Source organism: Triturus cristatus, chromosome 2_2 (genome assembly GCF_964204655.1).
Source record: "Triturus cristatus chromosome 2_2, aTriCri1.1, whole genome shotgun sequence".
Taxonomy (NCBI): Eukaryota; Metazoa; Chordata; class Amphibia; order Caudata; family Salamandridae; genus Triturus; species Triturus cristatus.
Window position 1 is genome coordinate 1,204,133,455 of NC_140582.1, and position 24,444 is coordinate 1,204,157,898.

The 24,444-nt window shown below is 43.9% G+C and overlaps 1 protein-coding gene across 1 annotated transcript in view; it reads left to right on the forward strand.

The window, feature by feature from the left end:
• The window catches only part of LOC146863394 (C-type lectin domain family 4 member D-like), a 189,053-nt gene that overhangs the window by 51,731 nt on the left and 112,878 nt on the right, over positions 1 to 24,444 (forward strand). Inside the window, exon 3 of the mRNA XM_085643366.1 lies at positions 192 to 338. Coding sequence (XP_085499492.1) covers positions 192 to 338 — 147 coding nt within the window. The remainder of the gene's footprint in view (positions 1 to 191; positions 339 to 24,444) is intronic.

The window sequence follows — 24,444 nt, forward strand, 5'->3', positions numbered from 1 at the left end:
CCAAAATATCTCTTATAAAAATGACATTTTGGGCAGATCATCTGTAGAAATATTTATGTTGCTATCAAATATATTAGCATGGGATGATGACCTGGAAGTGAATGTAGTCAGTAATCATCAGCAAGAATTTTCTGTTAAAATATCATGAAATGTTTATATATATAATTACCTCCAGAGTTTTCTCTCTTAAGGAGATGACATCAAGACTGTGCAGCCATCAAACTCATCCAAACCACCCATTCGAGCTGATTATCGCAAGGCAGGAAGAATTGGCATGATTGTTTCTGTTGTCCTGATCATCATGTTGGCTGCAGCCCTTGTCACAGTTACCGTGATCTGTAAGTAACCCTTTCTCTTTAGTATTAAAAATAAAAAACTCTGAAATGGAATAGCATTAGTGAAACTAGGTTAAACCAGAATACAAGGGAATACAAATCAGCAAATGCTTCAAGATTACCTGTTTTTCAGTGACATTATTGTATTCATAAGAACAATCTTTCCACAATGGGCAATGAACTCTCAAATCTCTCTTGTCATTCCAGTGAATCTTTTTCCATGCCAGCCCATTTAAAGGCAGTGACAGAACACCGTCAAAGCATGCCAGGCCTCTTTTCTGAAGCCCAGTAGAACTCAAGGGCAATTTGTGATAAGTGTTGGAGGAGTCCCTGAAATCTCTGTAGCAAAACCCTTCTGCAAGCACACTGAATTGCCAACTAATGGCCATGTACCTTCAAGAGAACGACGACCCACCAACACCAGCAACACACCGCCCGCAGAAGCTGGAACAAGATCACAGCAGACCAGCTCGCAACCTCCCTGAGCCAACACCCTCCGGCCAGCTCAGCGAACCCCAGCCAGGCCGCCGATAACATCACGAAGTGGATCAGCAACTGCGCGGACGAGCTCGCCCCGCTGAGGACCCCGCCCAACAGACCCGGCAGCAAGAAGGCCCCATGGTTCACCGACGAACTCAAGAGCTCCAAGAAGAACTGCCGAGCCCTCGAGAAAGTCTGGAAAAGGGACCCGACACCGGACAACAGGACCTCCTACAAACTGGCCACCCGGAAACACCACCAGCTGATCCGCGCCGCCAAAAGAACAGCATTCAAGGACCGGCTGGACAACAACGCACACAACAGCAAGGAACTCTTCAACATCGTGAAAGAGCTCTCCAACCCCAACGCAGGAAACAACGACATCACCCCATCACAAGACCTCTGCAACTCCCTCGCCTCATACTTCCACAACAAGATCACGGACATACACAGCAGTTTCAACAACCAACCAACGCACACCACGGCCGACCAGCCACCCCCCCCCACCACCACCCTCCACGCCTGGACCCCGATCAGCACAGAAGACACCATCCGCACGATGAACTCCATCCACTCCGGATCACCAACCGACCCCTGCCCTCACCACGTCTTCAACAAGGCCGACGCTGTCATCGCACCCCACCTGAGAGACATCATCAACACATCCTTCGACACCGCCATCTTCCCTGAAAGCTGGAAACACGCCGAACTCAGCGCTCTACTCAAGAAACCAACAGCGGACCCCACCGACCTCAAGAACTACCGCCCCATCTCGCTTCTCCCGTTTCCAGCCAAAGTCATCGAGAAGACCGTCAACAAGCAGATGGCCGCCTTCCTCGAGACGAACGGATCCCTCGACCCCTCACAGTCCGGCTTCCGAGCCAAACACAGCACCGAGACCGCCCTCATCGCCGCCACAGATGACATCCGAGCCCTGATGGACAACGGAGAAACAGCGGCCCTCATCCTCCTAGACCTCTCCGCGGCATTTGACACGGTCTGCCACCGCACCCTAATACGGCGCCTCAGCAACATCGGAATCCAGGACAAGGCGCTGGAATGGATCATCTCCTTCCTCAACGGAAGAACACAGCGAGTCCGCCTACCACCGTACAAGTCAGAGGCCTCCGAAGTCATCTGCGGCGTCCCCCAAGGATCATCCCTGAGCCCCACCCTCTTCAACGTCTACATGAGCCCCCTCGCGGCCATCGTACGCAAACACCACCTCAGCATCATCTCCTACGCCGACGACACACAGCTGATCCTCTCCCTGACCAACGACCCCGCCGCCGCCAGAGCCAACCTGCACGAAGGGATGAAAGAGGTAGCCGAGTGGATGACGACCAGCCGCCTGAAACTGAACTCGGACAAGACAGAAGTCCTCATCCTGGGCCCTTCACCCTCCGCCTGGGACGACTCCTGGTGGCCCCCCGCCCTGGGCACCGCACCCAAACCAACTGACCATGCACGAAACCTGGGCTTCATCCTGGACTCCTCCCTCTCCATGACCAGACAAGTCAACAGCGTCTCCTCGGCGTGCTTCAACATCCTACGCATGCTACGGAAGATCTTCTGGTGGATCCCCACAGAGACCAGGAAGACCGTCACCCAGGCCCTCGTCACCAGCCGACTGGACTACGGCAACGCCCTCTACGCCGGGACCACCGCCAAGCTCCAGAAGAGACTCCAGCGGATCCAAAACGCCTCAGCCAGACTCATCCTCGACATCCCACGATCCAGCCACATCTCCGGACATCTGAGAGGCCTTCACTGGCTCCCCGTCAACAAGAGAATCACATTCCGCCTCCTCACCCACGCACACAAAGCCCTACACGACCAAGGCCCGAGCTACCTCAACAGCCGAGTCAACTTCTACGCTCCCAAACGCCACCTCCGATCAGCTAACCACGCCCTCGCCGCTGTCCCCCGCATCCGAAGAGCGACTACAGGAGGAAGATCCTTCTCCTACCTGGCCGCCAAGACCTGGAACTCCCTCCCGTCCGACCTGCGCCTGACCCAAGACCACCTCTCCTTCAGGAAGAAGCTGAAGACCTGGCTGTTCGAGCAGTAGCGGCACCACCCCTCCCCAGCGCCTTGAGACCCTACGGGTATGTAGCGCGCTCTATAAGTGTCACTGATTGATTGATTGATTGATGTAAACCTTTGATGTTCAATGGGCAGCAAGGTCAAATAGTTGAGGATTATTCCTGAAGGGTGATTATGAGATAGAACATTAACAATACCAGCATGTGTATCACTCACAATAAGTCAATATCCTGGGATATCTTTATAAGAAATAAAATAAGGTGCTACTTGCATTCAGTATAAAAGCATAGCAATTTCTTTAAATAGATCACATAGCATCAAATGCTCAATAGAGGTGTGGGATGCTTTCTATCATCTTCTGTGCTATTGGCAACAGGGCACATTCAGACATTGCCCTATGCAGCAGTGCACAAACATACGTAGCCGAAGTGGCTTTGGAATGATTTAGCGCTGGCCGGAATGCTACCCTCCTGATACAGTTGTCAGCCCTCAAGGGGGCCACGGTCTCCACAAGTCATTGCATCATTAAAGAGGAGGTTGTGGAGACAATCATGAGCTTCTTGAGGGCCAGCTGTTGTCCTATGAAGATTACACGTACTTGTGGGTCCTTCCAGGGACTGGGGAGGCCTTTTGCAAGCCAAGCTCAGATAATGCTCTGCCCCAACAGTATCGTGTCTCTCTTTGCACCTCAATGTTGCATTCACATGCAGTCTTGTGTTGGGTGATGCAGCAGTCCCAGGCCTCCAAACACGGTAGTGAGTGGCACAGATTGGACTTGGCTCTGGGCTAAATCCAGGCAGCATTCATTCCAACAACTAGAGATGCTTAATCCTAGCACCGAAAGCGCCCCACTGTGGATCCTAAGGCAGTTGCCCCCACCAGAAGCAGTTTCAGCAGACATCCTCACCCCCCAAAGTGGTCTAATGCATAGGGAGAGGGTCCTACTGTCTCCCTGCACCAGCCTTCCTCCTGATCTTTGTGTCTGGGCTTTCTCCCAAGTGGTCCTCATGGGATGTAAGGGGGTAACATCACTGGCCCTTGGGGAGACCCACTGGTCCTGGGGTCAACAGGGACGAGCCCTTTGTCCTATCTGGACATGAGGGGTTCCTCCTTCAAGTTGTCCATGGCAGCACCAGGGCCCAGCAGCACACATCAGAAAAACACCAACCAAGAGAGAGACTCTACATTCTGCAAAGGTTATTAAAGGGGAGTGGAAGGTTCCAGAAGTCAGGCACTCCTAGCAAATCCTAGGGTGTCACATCACCTCTACACCCCTATCCCAACTTTCCTGCACAGCATGCTGGGACAGTTCAAGATTTTGTCATCCATGAGTCAATAGTCACATCTCCTCTGGAGGCCTCAAATCCGCCCCTCACTGACATCACTGCCAGGACCTTTCTCATCAAATCTGCTGCGGGTAGCCCCCTTCTGTGTTGGCTCCAGCGGTCTGGACTTCCTCCTTTGTTCAGAGGGCTTGGGCAGGGCCATCCCTGGTACTGTGTGAAAGCTGATTGATTGAATGGTGCAGATCCTTCATCCCCACCCCTTTCCTCCTCAGGAGCTGAGGGAAACACTGTTAATTGCTTCCCTTTTGTGGGAAGGCCTTTGTTCCTTCTCCTGGAAAGAAACTTAATTAACCTGGCACAGCAGGGTGACAAAAGACCTGGGCTCTGACCCTGAGCTGAGCCAGAGAAAAATGACAATTCTGGATCACACATAAGTTGTACGGATATGTTTTTGTAACTTGCAGATTTTATTTTTTCGCACAGGTCACACCCCATTTTGATATGTTACTGAACTTTGTAGGCCAAAGGGAGGCAAAACTGCACTACCTGGGCGCAGTTACCGGGCTGTGTATGACATTAGTCTCACACGCACAGCCCACAAATGTGTGCACACTTGTTTGCACACATGTTCATGTGTAACTAGCTGAGTGTCCCTTATCCTGGCTGCATCGTAGCGACCTTATCTCAAAAGGGGGTCACTGGCGGTAAACAAGCAGTCTGTTTTCCATGTGATTACCATGGGTGAGACACATGTAGTGAGACTCACCCACAGTAAAAAGTCCAAAGCGGGTTTAATGCATATTCAAAGCTATTTTGCAGTCGCAAAACATGGTTTGTGGCCACAAAATGGCTTTGTTCATGTGGCCCCATATTCTGTTTTCTATATTGCTTCCATTGATAATTTACCAGGTGGTAAAAGTTGCACTTATGCCTTTCCAATTTAAATGATTTAACTAATTGGACTTGATTTCCATGTCTGAAGGTTTAATATTCTCTTTACCCAGCTACCAGAATCTCCGGAAATCCCTGTTAGCGATAGCTAGGTACCATTGTGACCATTTGTTCAAGATAAATTGATTCTTTTTAACAATTATTATATTTTTTAATGTTTGCAAAGTGCAAATCTAGTGCTGCTTGTCGGTGGATTATGCTGTTTTTTTGCAATCCTACAAAATCCATTAAGTATCTGTCTGCTATTCCTTTAGAATTCATAATGAGACCATTGGTTGGAATAATGTTCTTTAGCTCTACGAGATTTGAAACATCTCTCTCTCTCAGTGTAGAAGGGAGAAGAGATCAATTTGTCACAAATATGAAAAACCCTGCCAGATCCCAATAATACATCAGGCTGGCTGAAGCAATTCTCTGACCCATAGTGGCCTCCTTTGTCCCTCTTTGAGTTAGGTGTCTTTGCAGTTATATGGCGTTGGAACACATTCTGTTGCAACGCATGCCTTGACAACGCATGCATTACAATGTGAATGCTATTACCACGTATAACCTTAACCACGAATATGCCTTTACCACGCATACCTTTACAGCGACTTTCATCGCAAAAGCATGCATGTTATGGGCTGATTTGTGATAACGTTTTTTCCTGACCTCTGCTCCAAGTCCGGTGCCTTGTGCCCCCTGTCCTTTTCAAAATGAAGAAAAAACAAATACCCCTCCCCTGTACCCCTTTATGACCCCCCTCACCAAACCCTTGTAACAAATACCCCTCTCCTGCCCTGAACCCTAAAAACAGACCCCTGCACGACTCTCTACTCCCCACCCTCCTGGCCTGCCCCTTCTTTAAACTACCCTGTCCCTCAGCCCTAGAAACGGACACCTAACCCCCGCCTTTTTAAAAGCTGCCCCTCCTGAGCCCTAAAAGGGGACCTTCTAGCAAATACCCCTCCTGTGAACCATAAAAACGGACCACTGCGCGTCTCCCTTCCCCTCACCCACCCAGTCCTTCTTCAACCTACCCCGTCCGTGAGCCCTAGAGGCAGACCCCTACCCCGCCCTCCTATCCCACAGCCTGTCTAAAAACTACAACTCCCATGCCCTGAAAAATCATTAAAATCATTTAACATTATTAATAATTTTATTAAAATAAATACATTTAAACATATTAATTTAAAATACCCCTTACCTCTCCACAACGTCGCCTCTCCAGCTCTTCTGAGATGAAACGCATGTCGTACAGAGGAAGCGGAAGGGTGTGTTTCCTCTAATGACACCGATAGACCACGCTTACCACACACATACCTTTTCCACACATAGGTTTACAACGTAATCCGTTGTAAAGATATGTGTGGTAAAGGCTGTGAGTGGTAACGGTGCACGCATTGTAACGCATGCGGAGTTTAGTATTTGCTGTTTTTCATCTTTGCCATCACTCTGCTTGTGGACTGCATTCTTACAGGTTGAGGCATGCAGGCACTTTCTAGGAGGTAGCCTATTTCAAGGGTTTTAATAAAAGAGAGATGATCTATATTGATGAATGTATAACCCTGAATTATTACCCATTATTTTTGTGTCTAGTAGGTCTAGAACGTCCTTTTCCATCCTCCTCTTCAACATTCTCAAATTGTAGTGAGACAGATATTAAAAATAAGTTTGCAGAAAATCAGGCTTTGGTGTATTTAAGAACGGTGAGAAAACAGAATAAAATTGACTAATAATCATTTTGTTATCTTTAATAGTAAGGCAGGAGCCATCAATCTAGCATTGCAATCTCCACACATAATCATTATAGAATTATAGATGTATTTACATATACACTCAATATATTTTATAATCTTCCAAGAATGAGTGTACAATCCATAAAAGGAGAAAGTAGAAATAGGCGGTAATACCCTCCCCGAATAGTATTATTCAATCCTGAACAATCATTATGATCTTAGCACCTTAAGTGCACAACATGCCCTGCACCAGGAGTTATCTTGGGCATCTACATCATTTTCAGGCAATGCAACAGAGCCATCACATGAGAGAGACCTAAGTTGGCTGATCCATTTTGGGCTTACCAAAGTAAGCTACTTCTTACTGGAAGCCTTACCAAGTAAGCAAACATGTTTTAGCTTCATTTTCCATGCAGGTGTAGAGAGGCCTTCCAAGGCAGGCTTAAAATGTTTAAATGAGCCTCTTGCCCGAAAGGTTTATTTTATGTATGTAACTAATCTTTTAACAGTAGGATCAGCTGCAAATGTCAGGACATATCCTCTCTTTTGGAACTAATCAGCTTGGTTAATAATTAGTTTGAAGATATCTATGGAGTAAAATTTCACTACTTTAATCTCTCTTTGTGTGTAATCCGAGGGTTTAACTCAATTTACCAACTGTTTAGCAGAGGAAGATTTATGTATAACAGCATAGGTGAGATTAGAGCCACATACCAATCTATTTGGTGCGCTTGAAGTATTCTCAGCAAGAAATATACATAAAAGCATGTTTTCCTGATTTTTCAGACAGTAAACTCTAACAAATTTGGAGTACATTTGTCCTCAGTAACCTTGTTCCTCTTCGGTTTCAGCTGCATTATCAGTTTACACACGGTCAACATTGAGGCTAACCCGTTGCACATATCGCCATGAATTGCACAGACCTGGTTTTTTAGCTTGTCTTGGAAATTGTAAAACTGCTTTTAAAACAGTTTTGAACTTGCACTTTGAGTCAGAGCTCAAGGTGAGCTGGTGTACGCCGCTTGTAAGAGTGGGTCACCGAGCACACGCCATCTTTGTTAGTGCTCTAGCAGTTGTAAAGGAGGAGGCCACCCTCCCTACATAAATCGATGCAAGCGCGAGCGCGCAGTGGGCGTGTCAAAGGTGCGCCAAAGGGAAGCTCGTCTACACCCGTCCGCGCACCGGCCACACACAGTGCCAGACATGCTGCTGGTGTGGGATCACAATCTACAGGGAGTACCCGCCACCGATACACAAGGGAACAGCTCCTGGTGATAGGTGAGCAAAGGGGTGATGCTCCTAATTATACCATACCAACTAAAGTGGGAACATTTCCTGAGAAAGTAGAAGTGGATAGCCTCAAATGTGGATTAATTAATGTTAGATCCCTGGTGAAACATCAGCAGGAGAGATCTATATCTTGTTAAAGTCACTTAACCTGGATGCACGGTTTCTGACGGAAACATGGACACGCCTTGGCTCAGATGTTGAACTGGGGCTGGCATGTCCACCAGGCTATAAAGTGTTTCATAAGCCATGGCCTAATGGAGGAGGAGGTGGAGTAGGAATAATTTTTAAGGACAGAAGGAATTTTACTCCGGCCGCCATTGATGATGCCAAGGGCATTGAGCTTTTGGGGTTCTCCTTAAAGGATTTAAAAGGACACATGCCTACTGGCAAAGTATGCTATAACGCCCCTGGTCTAGTTAGCCCTCAACAACAGACATTCATTGGCATACTTTATGACATGTCACTCACTCATTCTAGAATGATTATTCTGGGAGATTTTAATCTATGAGCAAACGGGAATTCAGGCCCGGCACTTAAAGATCTTCTTCAATCTTGCGAGAATTTAAACCTGCAACAGTTGGTGACGGAACCGACGCATCAGGGAGGCCATATTTTAGACTTAATCTTTTCAGAGGAAAACGTGGCAGAAGTGGAAGATATTCTACCTTTATGCTGGACTGACAACTTCCTTATTACATTTTCAGTGTCCAACCCCAGAAGGAATAAAAACACTGCTGCCATGGGAGATTACCGTCAAGGCAGGGAATGGAAAAAACTGCTAAAAACAACAAAACAATCCCCAGTATTCACTGATAAAGAAGCATAAGTCGTCTGCCCCTTGGTATAATGAGAAGCTAAATAATTTAAAGACGGGCTGCAAACAAGCAGATAGAAAGTGGAGAAAACTTTATGAGGAGGAGGATAAAATAGCCCTGAAGGTAACATTGGGTAACTATAAAGGGGAAATTGCTAAAGTGAAAGCTGAGTATTATGCCAATACCATCTTAGGGGCATCTAACAATGCTGGAGTAATAGTGAATTATCTCGCTAAACCCGACTGCATAAAAAATAAGATCATTGTGACGCAAGACCTTTGTGATGGTTTAGCGATTTTCTTTGAGGAGAAGATTACTAAAATTATCGACGGTCTTAAAATAGACCAGATGGATGAGACGGAAGGTGAAATCAGAGGGACCGGGGTGTTGCTACTAATTCAGAAGGAGGAGGGGGTAAGTGAGGACAAGTTAGCGACTTTAGATCACTTTGAGACTCCTACAGAGGAAGATTTCAACAGCCTCGCTCTAAGTATTTCTTCAGGGTCCCCAATAGATCCTCTCCCACACAGGGTGTGGAAGGAGCTCAAGGAGGAGCTCTTTCCACAGCTCCGTCAGATTTGCTGCCAATCCCTGAGCAGTGGGGTAGTACCTGCATGTTGGAAACAGGCAATTGTGACACCGCTGTTAAAGAAAGCTATGTTTGATCCCCTGTGCCCAAATAATTACAGACCCATCTCCCTTCTACCCCACCGTGTGAAAATTCTAGAGCGCTTGGTCAGTAAAATTCTTTCGCAATTTCTAGAAATTAATCACAGGCTAGAAGTTGTACAATTTGGCTTTCGCCCAGGTCCTGGAACTGAGACTGCATTAGTAACAGTCCTGGACGAACTCAGAATGCGAGCAGACAGAGGACAATCAGTTATACTGATCCTACTGGATATGTCCGCCACATTCGATACGGTCAATCATAAGATCCTTCCGAGGCAGCTTATGGAAATTGGGATAGAGGGCATGGCATTGAAATGTTTCCAGTCATACCTATCAAATAGACAACAAGCAGTGGCCTTATCTCTCTTTCCATCTAAATATGGTACCATTCAGCATGGTGTCCCACAAGGATGGGCAATTAGTCAGATTCTGTTCAACATATATATGAGCCTGCTGATTCCAATTATTAAATCATATAAAATGTATTTGGTGAACTATGCTAATGATACGCAACTCATTTTATCATTGGAGGAAAATCAGTCAATACTACTCAATAGTTTTCACGAGTGTATGCAAAAAACTGCACGTTGGCTTAGAGATAATTCCTTGCAGTTCAACGGAGATAAAACAGAAATTCTGTATTGCACGGGTAAGAAAGTCCCTCTCCTGCTCCCGACCAACTTTTGGCCCATCTCTACAAATAAGCCACTAGCATCCTCTGAGGCAGTATGCAATCTGAGGATGGTATTTGATGGCAAGTTGAGCTTAGAAACCCAAGTGAACAAAACGGTTGGAACATGTTTTCCCCTTATCAGAGCACTACGGAAAATACAACCAACGCTACCGATGACAGCTAGGGCACTTGTGATGAGAAGTGTCATTCTGAGTCGGTTATTTATTATTGTAATGCTCTGATACTGGCCACCCCAAATTCCTTCATCAAGAAACTTCAAAGAATTCAGACAATAGCTGTGAAGCTAGCTCTAAACAGACCACGCAGATCTTCTGCTTCTCTGTCCCTCAAAGAGCTTCATTGGCTCCCAATACCCCAGAGGATACAGTTTAAATTGCTCTGTATCATTTTCAAGGCCTGGCATGGACTTGGGCCTGCTCCACTGCAAAGAAAATGTATCTGGTATGCCACGACCAAAAGCCTTCGATCCTTAGCATCCAATTTGTTTAGTACACCTAGATTCAAAACAACTAGGTTTGGAGGAAGAACATTTAGCTCTGCAGCCGCTCGATTGTGGAATGAACTTCTGCCCAATCTAAGACAAATAGAAGATTTTCTACACTTTAGAAAGAAGCTTAAAACTTGGCTCTTCACAAGGGTGTAATGTAGACTAGCTATTCTTTATAAACATCTGCTTTCTTCATGGTAAAATGTGTGAATAAGGTAACAAATGTAATTTCAGCGCCAGGATACCCGTGGGGTGATAGTGCCTTGAATCTACTCATTACCAGCATTTTTCTGAACATCATCTCTAGTATACTAGAAATAGCACTCAGATTTTTGTATTCACTGCCTTGTACTGGATCAACAATTTTGATGGCTGAGAGTTACCCAATGGTTTGAGTTGAGTTTGAGTTTGAGTTTAAAGCATTTATAGAGCGCATGTTCACCTGGCGGTTTCATGGCGCTGTAGTGTACAGAACCCAGAGAACAAGAAGATCAGGGGGGAGGCAGAACAAGACAGTTACAGTGGGAAGGCTTGTGCGAAGAGAAACGTTTTTAGCGCCTTTCGGAAGAGTGAGTATTGAGTAGAAGATCTGAGGTGGGCGGGGAGAGAATTCCAAAAAGCGGGGGCAAGTGTGGAAAATTTCGTGCCCCCCCACTTTTTACGCCTAAAGCGGGGAACTGCCAACAAATGTTGGGAGGATGAGCGCAGCTCCCTAACGGGGGTGTAGACTTTAATTTCCGAAGAAATGAAAGCAGGGGCTGCGCCAATCCGAGCCTGAAAAGTAATACAGCCCATCTTGAACTGAGCTCATTCTCGGATAGGGAGCCAGTGCAAGGACTTGAGGAGAGGGGTGACATGGTGGAACTTAGCCAGATTATAAACCAGGCGGGCAGCCTGGTTTTGAACCAGCTGTAATTGCCGCAGACTGTAAGCGGGCATGCCACAATATAGTGCGTTGCCATAATCGAGGCGAGAGATAACCATCGCCAGGACTATGAGTTTTAAGGCAGAAAAAGAAAAGAAACGGGAAACTTTACGAATGGTGCGGAGTGAAAGAAAGGAAGAGGACACCACTAAACTGACCTGGGAGTGCAGAGTGAGGTGGTCGTTCAACTTAATCCCAAGAGTTTTCACAGAGGAGGATGGAGAAGGGGGGGGACCCAGGGAGGGGGGCCAAAAAAGAGAAGTCCAGGGACTGGAGCAACCACCTGTCAAAACCAGCTCAGTTTTGTCTGGGTTTAACTTCAGGTGGTTGTAATTCATCCAGTCCCGGATAAAAATCATAACAGACTGGAACTTAACCATGGACTCAGGGGATGGGGACAAATTAAAAATAAGCTGAAGGTCCTCCGCATAATTGTAGACGGAAAAATAAGAGAGGCAATGTACAAGTTAAATAAAAGAGGGGAAAGGGAGGAGCCCTGAGGAACCCCGCATTGTACCTTCCGGAAGTCCGCCGAAAAGTCACCCAGGTGCACTGCCTGGGTGCGGTCCCTCAAGAAGGAGGACAGCCAGACCAAGGCCGAGCCTCCAACCCCCGCCGCCCTGACATGGGAAAGTAAGATGGAATAGTCAACCGTGTCGAAGGCGGCGGAGAGGTCGTGGAGGACCAGGGCCTGGGGATGGTTAGTGTCCATGCCCTCCCTGAGGTTGTCGAGGACCGATAGCACCACGGACTCCGTAGAGTGTGCGGGGCGAAAACCAGCCTGACGGGGGGCTAAAACACCGTTCTCCTCCACAAAGGTACTGAGCGCTCTGGTCACATGGCGCTCCAATACCTTCCCCAGAAAGGGCAACAATGAAATGGGGCGGTAGTTGACAAGAGCGGAGGGGTCCGGGCAAGGTTTTTTGAGGATAGGGACGATGATGGCCGATTTAAGTGGTTGAATAACAATGCCCTGGGACAGTGAACTATTGAGAAATTTGAGAGGGGGCTGCACACAAACCGAGTAGATGTACTTGAGGATGTGGGCAGGACAGAGGTCTAAAGGGGAACCTGATTTGACCATAGAAAGGAGGGAGAGGAAAGACTCTTCTCTCAAGAGGGGGAACGAATCAAGACGTGCCCCGACTGACGGACACTGGGGATCAACAAAGGAAAGAGGGGGGGGAGGGATATTGGCTTTAATGTCAGAAATTTTGTCCAGAAAATAAGTGTTGAGGGAGTCGCATAGGTCCTAAGGTCTAAGGGGAGGGTTTGAGGGTAGCTCTATCGGAGAAGGCGAGATTGTGTACAATGGAAAAAATTTCTCTAGGCTGATTTTCGGCAGCCAGGATTTTTGAGGAGAAATGAGCAGTCTTAGCAGCCAAAATAGATTTTTGTACTGGGAAAGGAGGATGACATACTGGGTTTTAAGGTTGGGGCAGTAATCTCACCTCCAGGCCCGCTCAGCGTGGCGCACTGTTAGTTTTGTGGCCTTCAATTCCTCATTGAACCAACAGTTCGCGTCGTTCACACGCCTGGAGGACACCCGCCTGAGAGGAGCGACCGAATCGCAGCCTGTCAGGAGCCAGGAATTAATAGAATCAGCTTGTGCGGAGGACGACAGACCGTGTAGATCAGGACTAGATGCAGAGAGTGTGGCAGACAGAAAGGCCACATCCACCTGGTTCCAAGAGCGCGCCCAGATGTTTTTGAGAAGGGGGGGCTTGGTGACTGGACTAAGGTGAAGGGAAAAGGAAATCAAGAAGTGATTGGACCAAGTGCAGGGGGAGATGGACAAGGAGGCTATTGGACAATTAAGGGACCAAATCTGATCGAGGATGTGACCCTGAATGTGAGTGGGGGAATGAACGTGGGAGTCAAAATTGAGGGAACGAAGAGTATCCGAGAATTCTTTAGAAGTCGAGCATTCTGCGGGGTCTGAGGGCCAAAAATTAAAATCTCCTAATACCAAGATGGAGGAGTTGTTGACCGCTAAAGTGGCCACCAGATCTTGGAATTCGGAGAGAAAATGTTGAGAAGGTTGAGGGGGCCGATACATAAGCAAGCAGGTGAGTGGGACTCTGAAAGACGATGAACGGACAACTAAAAAATCTAATGAGCCAATAGGGGCAAAAGTTAGAGGCTGAAAGGAGAATTCTGTACGGGCAATCAGAGCGACGCTGCCGCCAGTCTTGCCGGAGGGTCGGTTGGCGCGCAGAGCATAATATGAGGCAGGAAGGGCAGCTAACAGAGAAGGAAGGGAGTTGTCACAAAACCAGGTCTCCGTGAGAAATAGGAGATCCGGCTTGTGCGAGTCCAATAAGATGAAAAGTTTGTGACAGTGTTTTACTGCTGACCTAGTATTAAGATAGTAAACGGATAGGGTAGCTGGCAAGGGAGGAGCAGGAACATTGGAAGATGAACCAGGGGGGGGGAGAAGGAAGGGGGGTAAGGACGGGAGATAAGGGAGTGGACAAGGAGCCGTCAATCCCAGTCTAGCGATGTGCAAAAACGCAGAATCAGCCGAAGGCCACGGGCCTTGGAGGTTGCGGAGCTGCACAGAAGAGTATTGTACAATTTGGGCATGGTGGGGAGACCCTAGGCCCGGCCGGCCGCGGACAGGCGCAGACGGGCGCAGACGGGCTTTCCTTTGGCGCGCCTTTGGCGCGCAGACGGTGCGCCCGCTGCGCTCGTCCGCTGCGCATTCGGAAGATGCACATAATTTATACGGAAATGTTAACGGCAGGGGACGTGTCATCTCAAAAAGGGGCGTGGCCTGTTGGCTCGGCAAAATGGCGGCAATGGAGTTAATACTTTATCCCGTGGCAGCGCTAAGATCCGCTGCACGGGTATGTCAGGAGCGTAAGAGGTGCCCAGAAACAGAGCGCTGGGAGGATGTCAGGTACAATTTAAAATTACAATGAGAAAAGTGGCACTCAAATTCTAAAATCAGCTTTGAAGTCGTGCTTCCGGCTTCCGCCTCAGGAGGTTCAGGTACAATTATGAGACGCTAGCATTCAGCGTCCTTTTGTAGTGACGGCAGGGGGCGTGTCGTCTCAAAAAGGGGCGTGGCCTGTTGGCTCGGCGAAATGGCGGCAATGGAGTTAATACTTTATCCCGTGGCAGCGCTAAGATCCACTGCACGGGTATGTCAGGAGCGTAAGAGGTGCCCAGAAACAGAGCGCTGGGAGGATGTCAGGTACAATTTAAAATTACAATGAGAAAAGTGACACTCAAATTCTAAAATTAGCTTTGAAGTCGTGCTCCCGGCTTCCGCCTCAGGAGGTTCAGGTACAATTATGAGATGCTAGCATTCAGCGTCCTTTTGTAGTGACGGCAGGAGGCGTGTCGTCTCAAAAAGGGGCGTGGCCTGTCGGCTCGGTGAAATGGGGCAATGGAGTTAATACTTTATCCCGTGGCAAGAGGTTCAGGTACAATGGTTTCTTTTGTTTCCTGCGTTGCTTTTGAGTTTTTTCCACAAGAACTATATTCGGTATCACTTTTCTCAAGTCCTATAGACTTGTAGCCGTCTATGCATTTGGCTTCTATTGTAGTGTCATAGTTTTGATAGAGTCTAATTTGTTAAATACCATTTCCAGAGTCGTTGTTCCAGCTCAGATTGATTCAGATTAGAGAAAGCAGTAGGGGCTGATTTTGGCATGTGGGCTTGTTCAAAGCACACCCAATCTATACTATATGTATGATCAATGTATGATCAATGTATGATTTCATTTTATTTAGCCTAGTCTACACAGTATTCATTTAAGCTACATAGGAATCCAGAGAAACATATGGGCAGCTAAATGATCATATTGAGTCTTATATAGAATAATTACTATAATATTTGAGGGACAGAAATGTGTGAAGCATAACTCTTTAATATGGAAGTCAAGTAAAAACTGCGGACCTCTTCTAGTAGGCAATTGACCTCCACACATGTCAGTGATTTATCTTTAAACCTTCCACCCTGAGGTGGCATGCTTCAACATAGAGCCATCTCCTCGTCCATGTCAGCAGTCTCTGACCTGTGTGGGCTCAACCTTACTTTGAGGGAGTATCTTTAGTGTTGTTGATTTCTGAAGGGAACGATCTTGACTCCGATTATAGGGAAGGCGTGGGATCAAAGCATTACATTTACTGCAAGGTGTGCCAGTAGTTTTATTCGTGCCACCTATGGTATACGTAGAAATACCATACAGGGTACAACGACCCTACTTGTTTCAGCCAACAAGGAATAGCCCAAGTGGGTCTGGAATTATCTTTAAGTGAAAGATGACACCCTATCCTGGAGAAAGGATGAAGCTTCAGTTCTTAGTGCACTGGTGAGAAACCGTGTTTAAATGTGGAGATAGATCTCGTGCTGGAGACAGGTGGTATCATTGCCTGTGACTGCATTGTTGAATAGACTTCTTTTGGCGAAGACCAAGATCCTGACCTGTAGATATGTGTTGGCTATGGGTTTGGTTGGACTGATGAGAGGTTATTATGGAGACTAGGCCGAGGTCTTATCCGGCGGATAAATGGAATCTGGCTGAGGTCCTTTGCTGGAGATAGGTGGATGTTGTGCTTGTAGTTGGACTGGCGAAAGGGCATCTTTGAGGGTAAATCACATCAGGTTACGCAGATAGGTAGTCGCTGGACCTCTGATTAGACTGGTGAGGGATCCGCTTCAAGTGTAGGTGGACTTCGAGTTCTGGAGATAGATATTGGTGGTGGTGGCCATTAATTCAAACATACACATGCCAGCTTATGCCACCAAAACATACCAAAATAAATGTACCTCCTTAGGAAAATCAAATTTCCTTTCCTACAGTAGTCTTTAGCCAACCATCAAAGCGTCTGTCGTAGGAATGGAAGAAATGCTATTCTTGATGTAAAGCCCAGAGTCATGCTGGTACCCCTACAATTTGTTCTCTTCTCAGATTGTCTTGAGACAGGAGCCAAATACTGTGCCTATTTTATGTCACTCTTAATTTCTGTACATTGACTGCTCCACTGTGCTATATACAATGTCATACCCCACTATCAACCGGTTTACTTACAGAAGAACAGGGAATCTCAGGTGATAATCCATTCTACAATAAAGTGCCCAAGCTGTAAACTTTAGAACACTGAAACTACAAACTAAGCTTTCTACTGAAAAACTGTGAAAGCCACATCATGATAGCATTGACCTCTCTTCTCACTTCACATTTAAAAATGCATTTATTTAAGGCATCAGTGTTAAGATGAACCCAATATCTGGATGATCTATCACACATGACCATATTTATGCATCTCTATTCTCTCTGTAGTTTACAGTTGTTGTCACACTTAGGTTATGTGTACACTTCCCTGATATTATGAGGTTAGTCTGACCACAATACAGAAATACTGTAATAAATAAGCTAGACCATCTGAACTAAACCTGTATCGGTCTTAAGGGAAGAGATCTAAAGGTCTGTGCCCGTATTCAATATGTAACCCTGACAATGTAGTAAATGTTTCTAGATAGTAAATTAACAAAAGCTGTTTTGAGTTTCTTGCTCTCTGCTATAGTAGAGCTCCAGCTATTGCCAGGGTGAAAAAGTGGTGAATTAAAGTTAGTGTTGCCCACAAATTAACAAGTTTGTGGACATTCACAAACATAGTAGGCAAACCACTCTTTGTAGCACTGGTTCCCTACACCCTAAGCGGGGTTAACTATTGCACATTCCTCTGCACTTCTAGCAGAGAACCCTGGTGAAATAAAACCACTCACATCTGTCAGAAACCTTTCTGTGAAATTCTGACTGATGTAAATCAAGCTATTTTGATAGGTTTACACTAGAAAGGCTTTGATAACTGGCCTGTAGTTCTACCTTCACCTTCAGGCGCAATTGTGAAAGTCTAGCAAGTTTCTAGCCCTATTGGACCAACATTGGACACCATGTCTATGAGTGTGCCAGGAATTGTTAGTGCCATAACTCACTCACTCATTGACTCACGCCCTCAATCATTTTCTCATTCACTTGTTCAATCATTCCCTCACATATTTACTCACATAATCATTCACTTGCTCACTTAGGGCCTTATTTATGAAGGCCTTGCAACACTTTTGCGCCGCTTTGTGTCACTTTTCGTGACGCAGCGGCAGCATAAACAATGCGCCACATTGCGCCATATTTACAAGGTGATGCATCTAGGCAGATACGTCACCTTGTAAATCCCTGCGCCACATTATACCTTATAAGGCCTTTTGCCATTAATCATCCGGCCTATATAAGAGACACAATGGCAGTCATCAATACAGTTGAAAATTTAGAATTTGATCCTCAAAACGAACTTCTAGTCTCTATGGATATAGAGAGTTTGTATACTAACATCCCACAACAAGAAGTTTTACAGATCTTAATGACTCTTCTTGATACAAGACCTAGACCACACCCTGTGCCTACCGATTTTATACTAGAATGTGTACGTATTTCCCTGTGTGAAAATTTTTTCCTTTTCCAAAACACATTCTATTTGCAACAGAAAGGAGTAGCAATGGGTGCAATTTATGCCCCAGATATTGCTAATATCTATGTGTCTACATTCGAGAGTGAATACATCTTACACCCATCTAATCCTTTTCAAATTAACATCAGAAAATGGCTTAGATATATAGATGATGTTTTCCTAATCTGGCACGGCACACAAGAAGAACTCCAAATATTCCATGAGTGGATAAATTCCATAAGTCCACATTTACAATTTTCCATGGAATCTGATAACTCAGAATTACATTTTCTTGACATCACGATCAAAAATGACACATCTAATCATCTATATACTACTCTCTATACCAAACCTACCTCTAGAAATACTCTTCTAAATTACCAAAGCCATCACCCTCAAGCATTAAAAGATGGTTTGCCTTTCGGACAATTCCTGCGTTTACGCAGAAATTGTACTTTCAGAGATGATTATTTTCTGGAGGCTAAGAAACTTAAAGAGAAACTCAAAGCTCGTGGATACCCATCTAAATTACTGAAAAAATCCATGAAACGTGCATGGTACAATGATAGAGACGCATTGCTGCGTGTTAAAGATCGACCAACCAACTCACAATTAATATGTGTATCTACATTTGGAACCCACTCAAATGCCATTAAAAAAATTGTAAATAAACATTGGAACCTTTTGAAAAGCATACCTATATTTTTTCAAAAACCAATGTTTGCTTTCAAAAGAGGAACCAATCTACAGGATAGATTGGTCCGAGCCTATGATGACAATCACAAAGATCTTATAGACAATATGCGCCAACTTTCCCCGATCATTGGCCATTACAAATGCAATATGTGTTTGGCGTGCAACACCACACAAACCACCAAAACATGTATGATTAACAACACTACCATCAATCTCAAATCTTTTTCGAATTGCAACACACCCAATGTGGTGTATTGTATACAATGCCCCTGTAATCTGCATTACATAGGTAAAACGATACAACCAGTTAAAAAAAGAATTTTGCAACACCAGTCCCGTATCAGATGTTCTACAGACAAAGCTCCTCTGGTAGAGCATTACCGCAAACAGGGTCATTCTGAAAAAGAAATGCGCTGGTGGGTGCTTGAAGTAATTAAACCAACAAAAAGACAGACCAATGTTGACCACTTATTAACTATCAAAGAGGGCAAACTAATCTGTCTAACTGACGTTGTTAGTCATGGTTTAAATTCGGCAACTGAATGGCATACTTTAGCCTGTTTAGCCTAATTCCCCAATGATCTTCATCTACATTATCGATGTTCTGTAAGGATACTTTAACGAATGTCAATTACATATTTCTGTACTAGTTTAAACACTGTTATACAAATCAGATTTGTATAGGCAGGTTATCATGATTTAAGATAAATTGGCATTCTTAATCCATTGTAACAAGAAATGCTTTGACAACTATCTTAATGTGTATACACAATTCTGAAATATGATGAATTACAGGTCGATAATATTTTCAGTACCAACCTGAATCTTTAATTAAAATCTTGAGCGATCACCTTTCGATATGTGATTATATTTGTAAATAACGAACTTACAGCCTTCCATCATTAGCTGTGATTAATACAATCTAATTTGTTATACAAAAAATGCTAATCTTGTATAATGTGCCACTCAAGCCGACATCATTACTCCCTAAAAAGATGGCCGCTGAATACTTAGACATCTTTTACTTTGCCATTCTCAAGAAGTAATCCCCTAGGATGTATATAACAACTTTCCCATCTAAAGATGGCACCCAACAAGTAATTCGCGGACTTCTCAGTCCGCTTTCTATTTCTCAGCCAATCACTTTAAATACCGCGAACATCCAAACGCCTAGCTTCGCTCGCTGCGTACACGACTTGACGTGCTTCGCTTTTCGTTTTAGACGCCAGGTATGTTCAAAGCGCTCTCTGAATATTTCCAAATGGTATGTCACTAGGGAGTGCGGATTTACAACTGCCTTTTGAATGTTTATATTCTAGATTAAATTGAGAGCGTCCACATCATTATCGAAATCTGAGACGATTGAATTTTTCATAAATGAGGTATGTTTAAAACGTCCTTTAAATTCTCTTGAGAAATATACCAACGTTTAACAATAAACTTATTCTAGTTTACCGATTACTTCCCAGATTCACTTGAAACTACGCATAACGTTACTCACATGAGAAACGATCGACTCCTCATTTGAAAACTAACGAAAGACTCGCCTATACGGCTCTTTGATCATTCCCATTGGCTAAAGAAATTAATATGCCACGCAAGGTATGTCTTATCTTCATATCACTGATACCAAGGATATTCTCCTTCTAACAAAGGTGAATTAAATATACCCGATAACGAGTAATGTTCAGCATGTATATTGCAGCAGTAACTGATTTTCTTGACAACGTTATTAGTATCTTTTTGCCATATAAAGCAGCAGAACCATTGATGTTTACATCTCTTTTCTTAGACTAATGCCACAATAGTTGATTAATGATCACTATTTAGATACTAAAATATATTTCAGATATGAATCTTGCTAATTTAGGTGATGTTATCCTCCCTACATCTTAGATTGCAAATACCTTAATGACTTGAGACGTGTTCAATAAAGATAAAAAAGAAATACAGAGAACGTACTGAAAAAAGTAACAAGAACAGAAACTCTTTAATATATATTATCTCTAACAATAATTAGTGTTAGATCGAATATAGGACCTCAATAACATGCTTTATGGTCACTAATTGGATTATTTTGAAACGCGAAATGCATTATGATTGAATAGAAGCTCCCGTTTATAAATGAATGGTTAACTAATGCATAACTGTTTGGTATGAATTGACTTTATATAACACTGACTGGTTATTCATATAGCTTGACTAATAAATTCTCCGTTTGACATATCATATGTACAGGAATGCTACAAAAAATGAGGATTTTTAGATACATACTTTTTGGAGGAAGAGTATTGTTGTTAAAGGTGTTAATTGTTTATTTTGATGTTTCTTTATTTGTGACTTCATTTCATTATTGTTTTGTCACCAGGGGTCATCATTTTAAATCATTTAGTCCTGAGGATGGTCTTATAAAAGAAACTGCAAAGACCGAAACGTCGACTTCACACTGTTTTCCAATGAATCAACTGTCTATGATTTTGTGAAAAAGTGTTTGACCAATTATCAATGTGAAGACTTGAATGATTCAATTATTTTCTTTCACTTCATGTTCAATTGCTGCTATGTAAAGTACCCTTTTGAATTTTGATTATAAAATTGAATTTTTAATACACACCTTTCTTTTGATCATTTTGTTCAGTTTTTCTCTCCTCCGTAGCATAGTTAAGACTAATTTGCATTGATATGCTTCCATTTATCTAACGAACATTTTGAGAAATTAAGTTTTTCTAAAATTATATAAATAACAGCGACTAAGACTGTAGGGATATTACTAACCTACCATTGATTAATATCAAAAAGTTTTCTACTTTCATTAAATAAATCCCTTGAAGGCACCTTCTTACCCATTCATACATTATACCTGCGTCAGGTATAATGTATGCATGGTGGGCGTTCCCAAAGAAAAAAGGGTTGTAGAAGTGTTGCAGTGAAATCTCTTAGATTTCGCTGTGACACTTCTAGGACTCCACTGCGTCAAAACCTTACACCTGCCTCATGGCAGGCATAAGGGTGATGCAGTGCAATGGAAATAGGCCTAACCCATGTATTGCTGGAGTTGCATCATACTTGCGACACAACTCCAGGAATGTGTGACTTTTGCGCCAACAGATACGTCCGGATTCCGGACCTATCTGTCATTCCTTGCTACATGGAGCACTGTACATTAACTACGGTCATCCAAGGAGGTCGCAGTGAAAACTGTTGCATCGCTGTTTTATCGCAGGGATGCAACAGTTTTCATAAATGAGGCCCTTATTTGTTCACTTATTCACTCATTCACTCTCACACATTCATTCACTCACTCAATCAGTCTCCGGCTTACCCACACACTCATTTTTATTTCCATTTGTGTAGTTAAATGTTAGTCATGCTGATGTTCCTCAGTTGGACTTGAAGGAAGCTCTCAACTTGTTGCCTCATTTCTCCTGATTGCCTCACTTCTATGGGAAGCAAGGTGATGGGGATCTGCAGTCTTGAGATTTTGCAAAACAAACATAAAAGACCTGATTCACAATCTTTACTTCTACTACTGCACCTAGGTATAAATCAACACTTTTTTGCTATTTCCGAGTGAAGATTTACACTGAAGTGTACATTTACATGCCTCCACCTCGTGGTAGAGCCTCCTACAACAGATTTATGAATTACCAATACAAATTTTTCACACATAGCTGGAGATCTCTGCCACTATGGTGAAAATCTCTTTATGGGAAAGTATAGGCAAAATATTAAAGTATGTTATCCTTTAAAAATATAAAAATATTTTTATGTAAAATATAATTACAACATAATTTAAAATCTTTGATATAAACATCAAACCTATTAAAATAAAATGTGACAGCAGATTAACTCATTAAATTAAATGTGCATTAAATAAAATATATTTTCATAATATTTACTCCCTAATTCTTTTTTTAAATCTCACCCACAGAAAATTAATATTTTTAGTTACTATTTATTAAATGTTGTTAAAAGTTAAGTGTGCAAATAATTTAAACAATTTAAATCTTTTAATAAAAGTTTAAATCTTTAATTCCATTTTATTTCAAAATTGTTTATTATTACACTTCAAAATAATACAATAATAATGTATTAATTATATATACTTTTTACATGTTAAACAAAATTAAGTACATTTTAAAAGTCAAAATAATTGTGTGCATTTAACATTTCCTAATAATATAAGTGTCTGCCACCATTATTTTCTATGCAATTGTGTTGCAGTGCCTGCGAGGGGTCATGCATGATGCTTCATTACTGGGTTAGAGTACATTTACTACTGTTTTGTCAACTTTAAGACTGTTGTAATGTTAGAAGTGTAGTTTATGAATAGAAGTGGTCTTATTGTTTTGTGGGTAGGTGTTTGCAGTAGCTTGTCCTTCCTAAACCCCTTCTTATTTTCCCCAAACTCATCATATTATGTCGTCAGTACTCCCCAATTTCCAGTCACTCTTCCTTGTGCCTTCCAGATTTTCTACAAAGCAAAGGCTTACAAGTGTGCCGGTGCAAAAAATTATACGAGAGGTGGAGGCAGATTTCTTCGCCCGTAAATTAGTGAGTAGCCTTGTGTAACACGTGAATATTACTACTGTACTATGTGTAGTACTGCTATAGTACTCATTTTAATACTACAAAATGCTGTTTGTAACTAGACCCCATAGTTCTAAAACCTCAAATTCTTATGGATTCCAATTTTTTTTTTCAGTGATGCATTTTGATGAAATTGCCATCAACAAAACAATTCTTCCAACTTGGACTTCCTGCAACGTAAGGCTGTTGTGACCAACTCTAAGCAGGGGCTAACTTGGCCTTAAGCAACCATCTAAATACGTCCCAGAATAAACTTGTGAGGCTCATAGGAGTGCGGCTTTCCTTACTTTAGCTACCAGTGAGGACCATTTGATTTTCAAGACCTCTTCCCAAAATTCTCTTACATTAATGGCCTCATTATGATGTAGGTCAGAAAGCATTCCAACCACCTCCTTGTTGGAATCGGTTCCGAGCGACTTGGGTTTGGCGAGTCCGACTGTCCAATTACGATGTTTCCGAACACCGTTCAGTTGGACTCCCATTGACTTCAATGGGAGCCTGTGTTCTGACCGACAACACGGGGTTCCATTGGAAAAAGGTGTGGTTGCGGAAAACCTTACACCCTGTCGCAGGCACCCCATCATACCTGCCACACTGTGCATGGTTGTAAAGAGGGGTCTCATGGGTACCCCGTGGCCCTCAACCGGAGGCCTATGGGTGAAGGGGGGCCTGCTCCGGGCCCCCAAAGTCAGTTTCCGACAGCTGTTCCGTGTTGGACAGATTGATTCGGAAAGGCTGTCCGAATCCGACATCGTAATACGCTTGTCGGAAATGCAGTCCGTAGAACCATACGATTCGGCTCCGACCAACTCGGAGTCTCCAAATGTCGCAACCGAGTCTGAAAGACCGAACGGTTACCTTCTATCATAATCAGTTGGTCAGAAATGTTTCTGAGTCGGTCGGAAATATGGGTTCCGACACGGGTTAGGAAAATCTGAATGCTGTTCGGAGCCTTTCTGACCTACATTGTAATGAGGCCCTTAGTTTGAGATGAAGTGCAGGT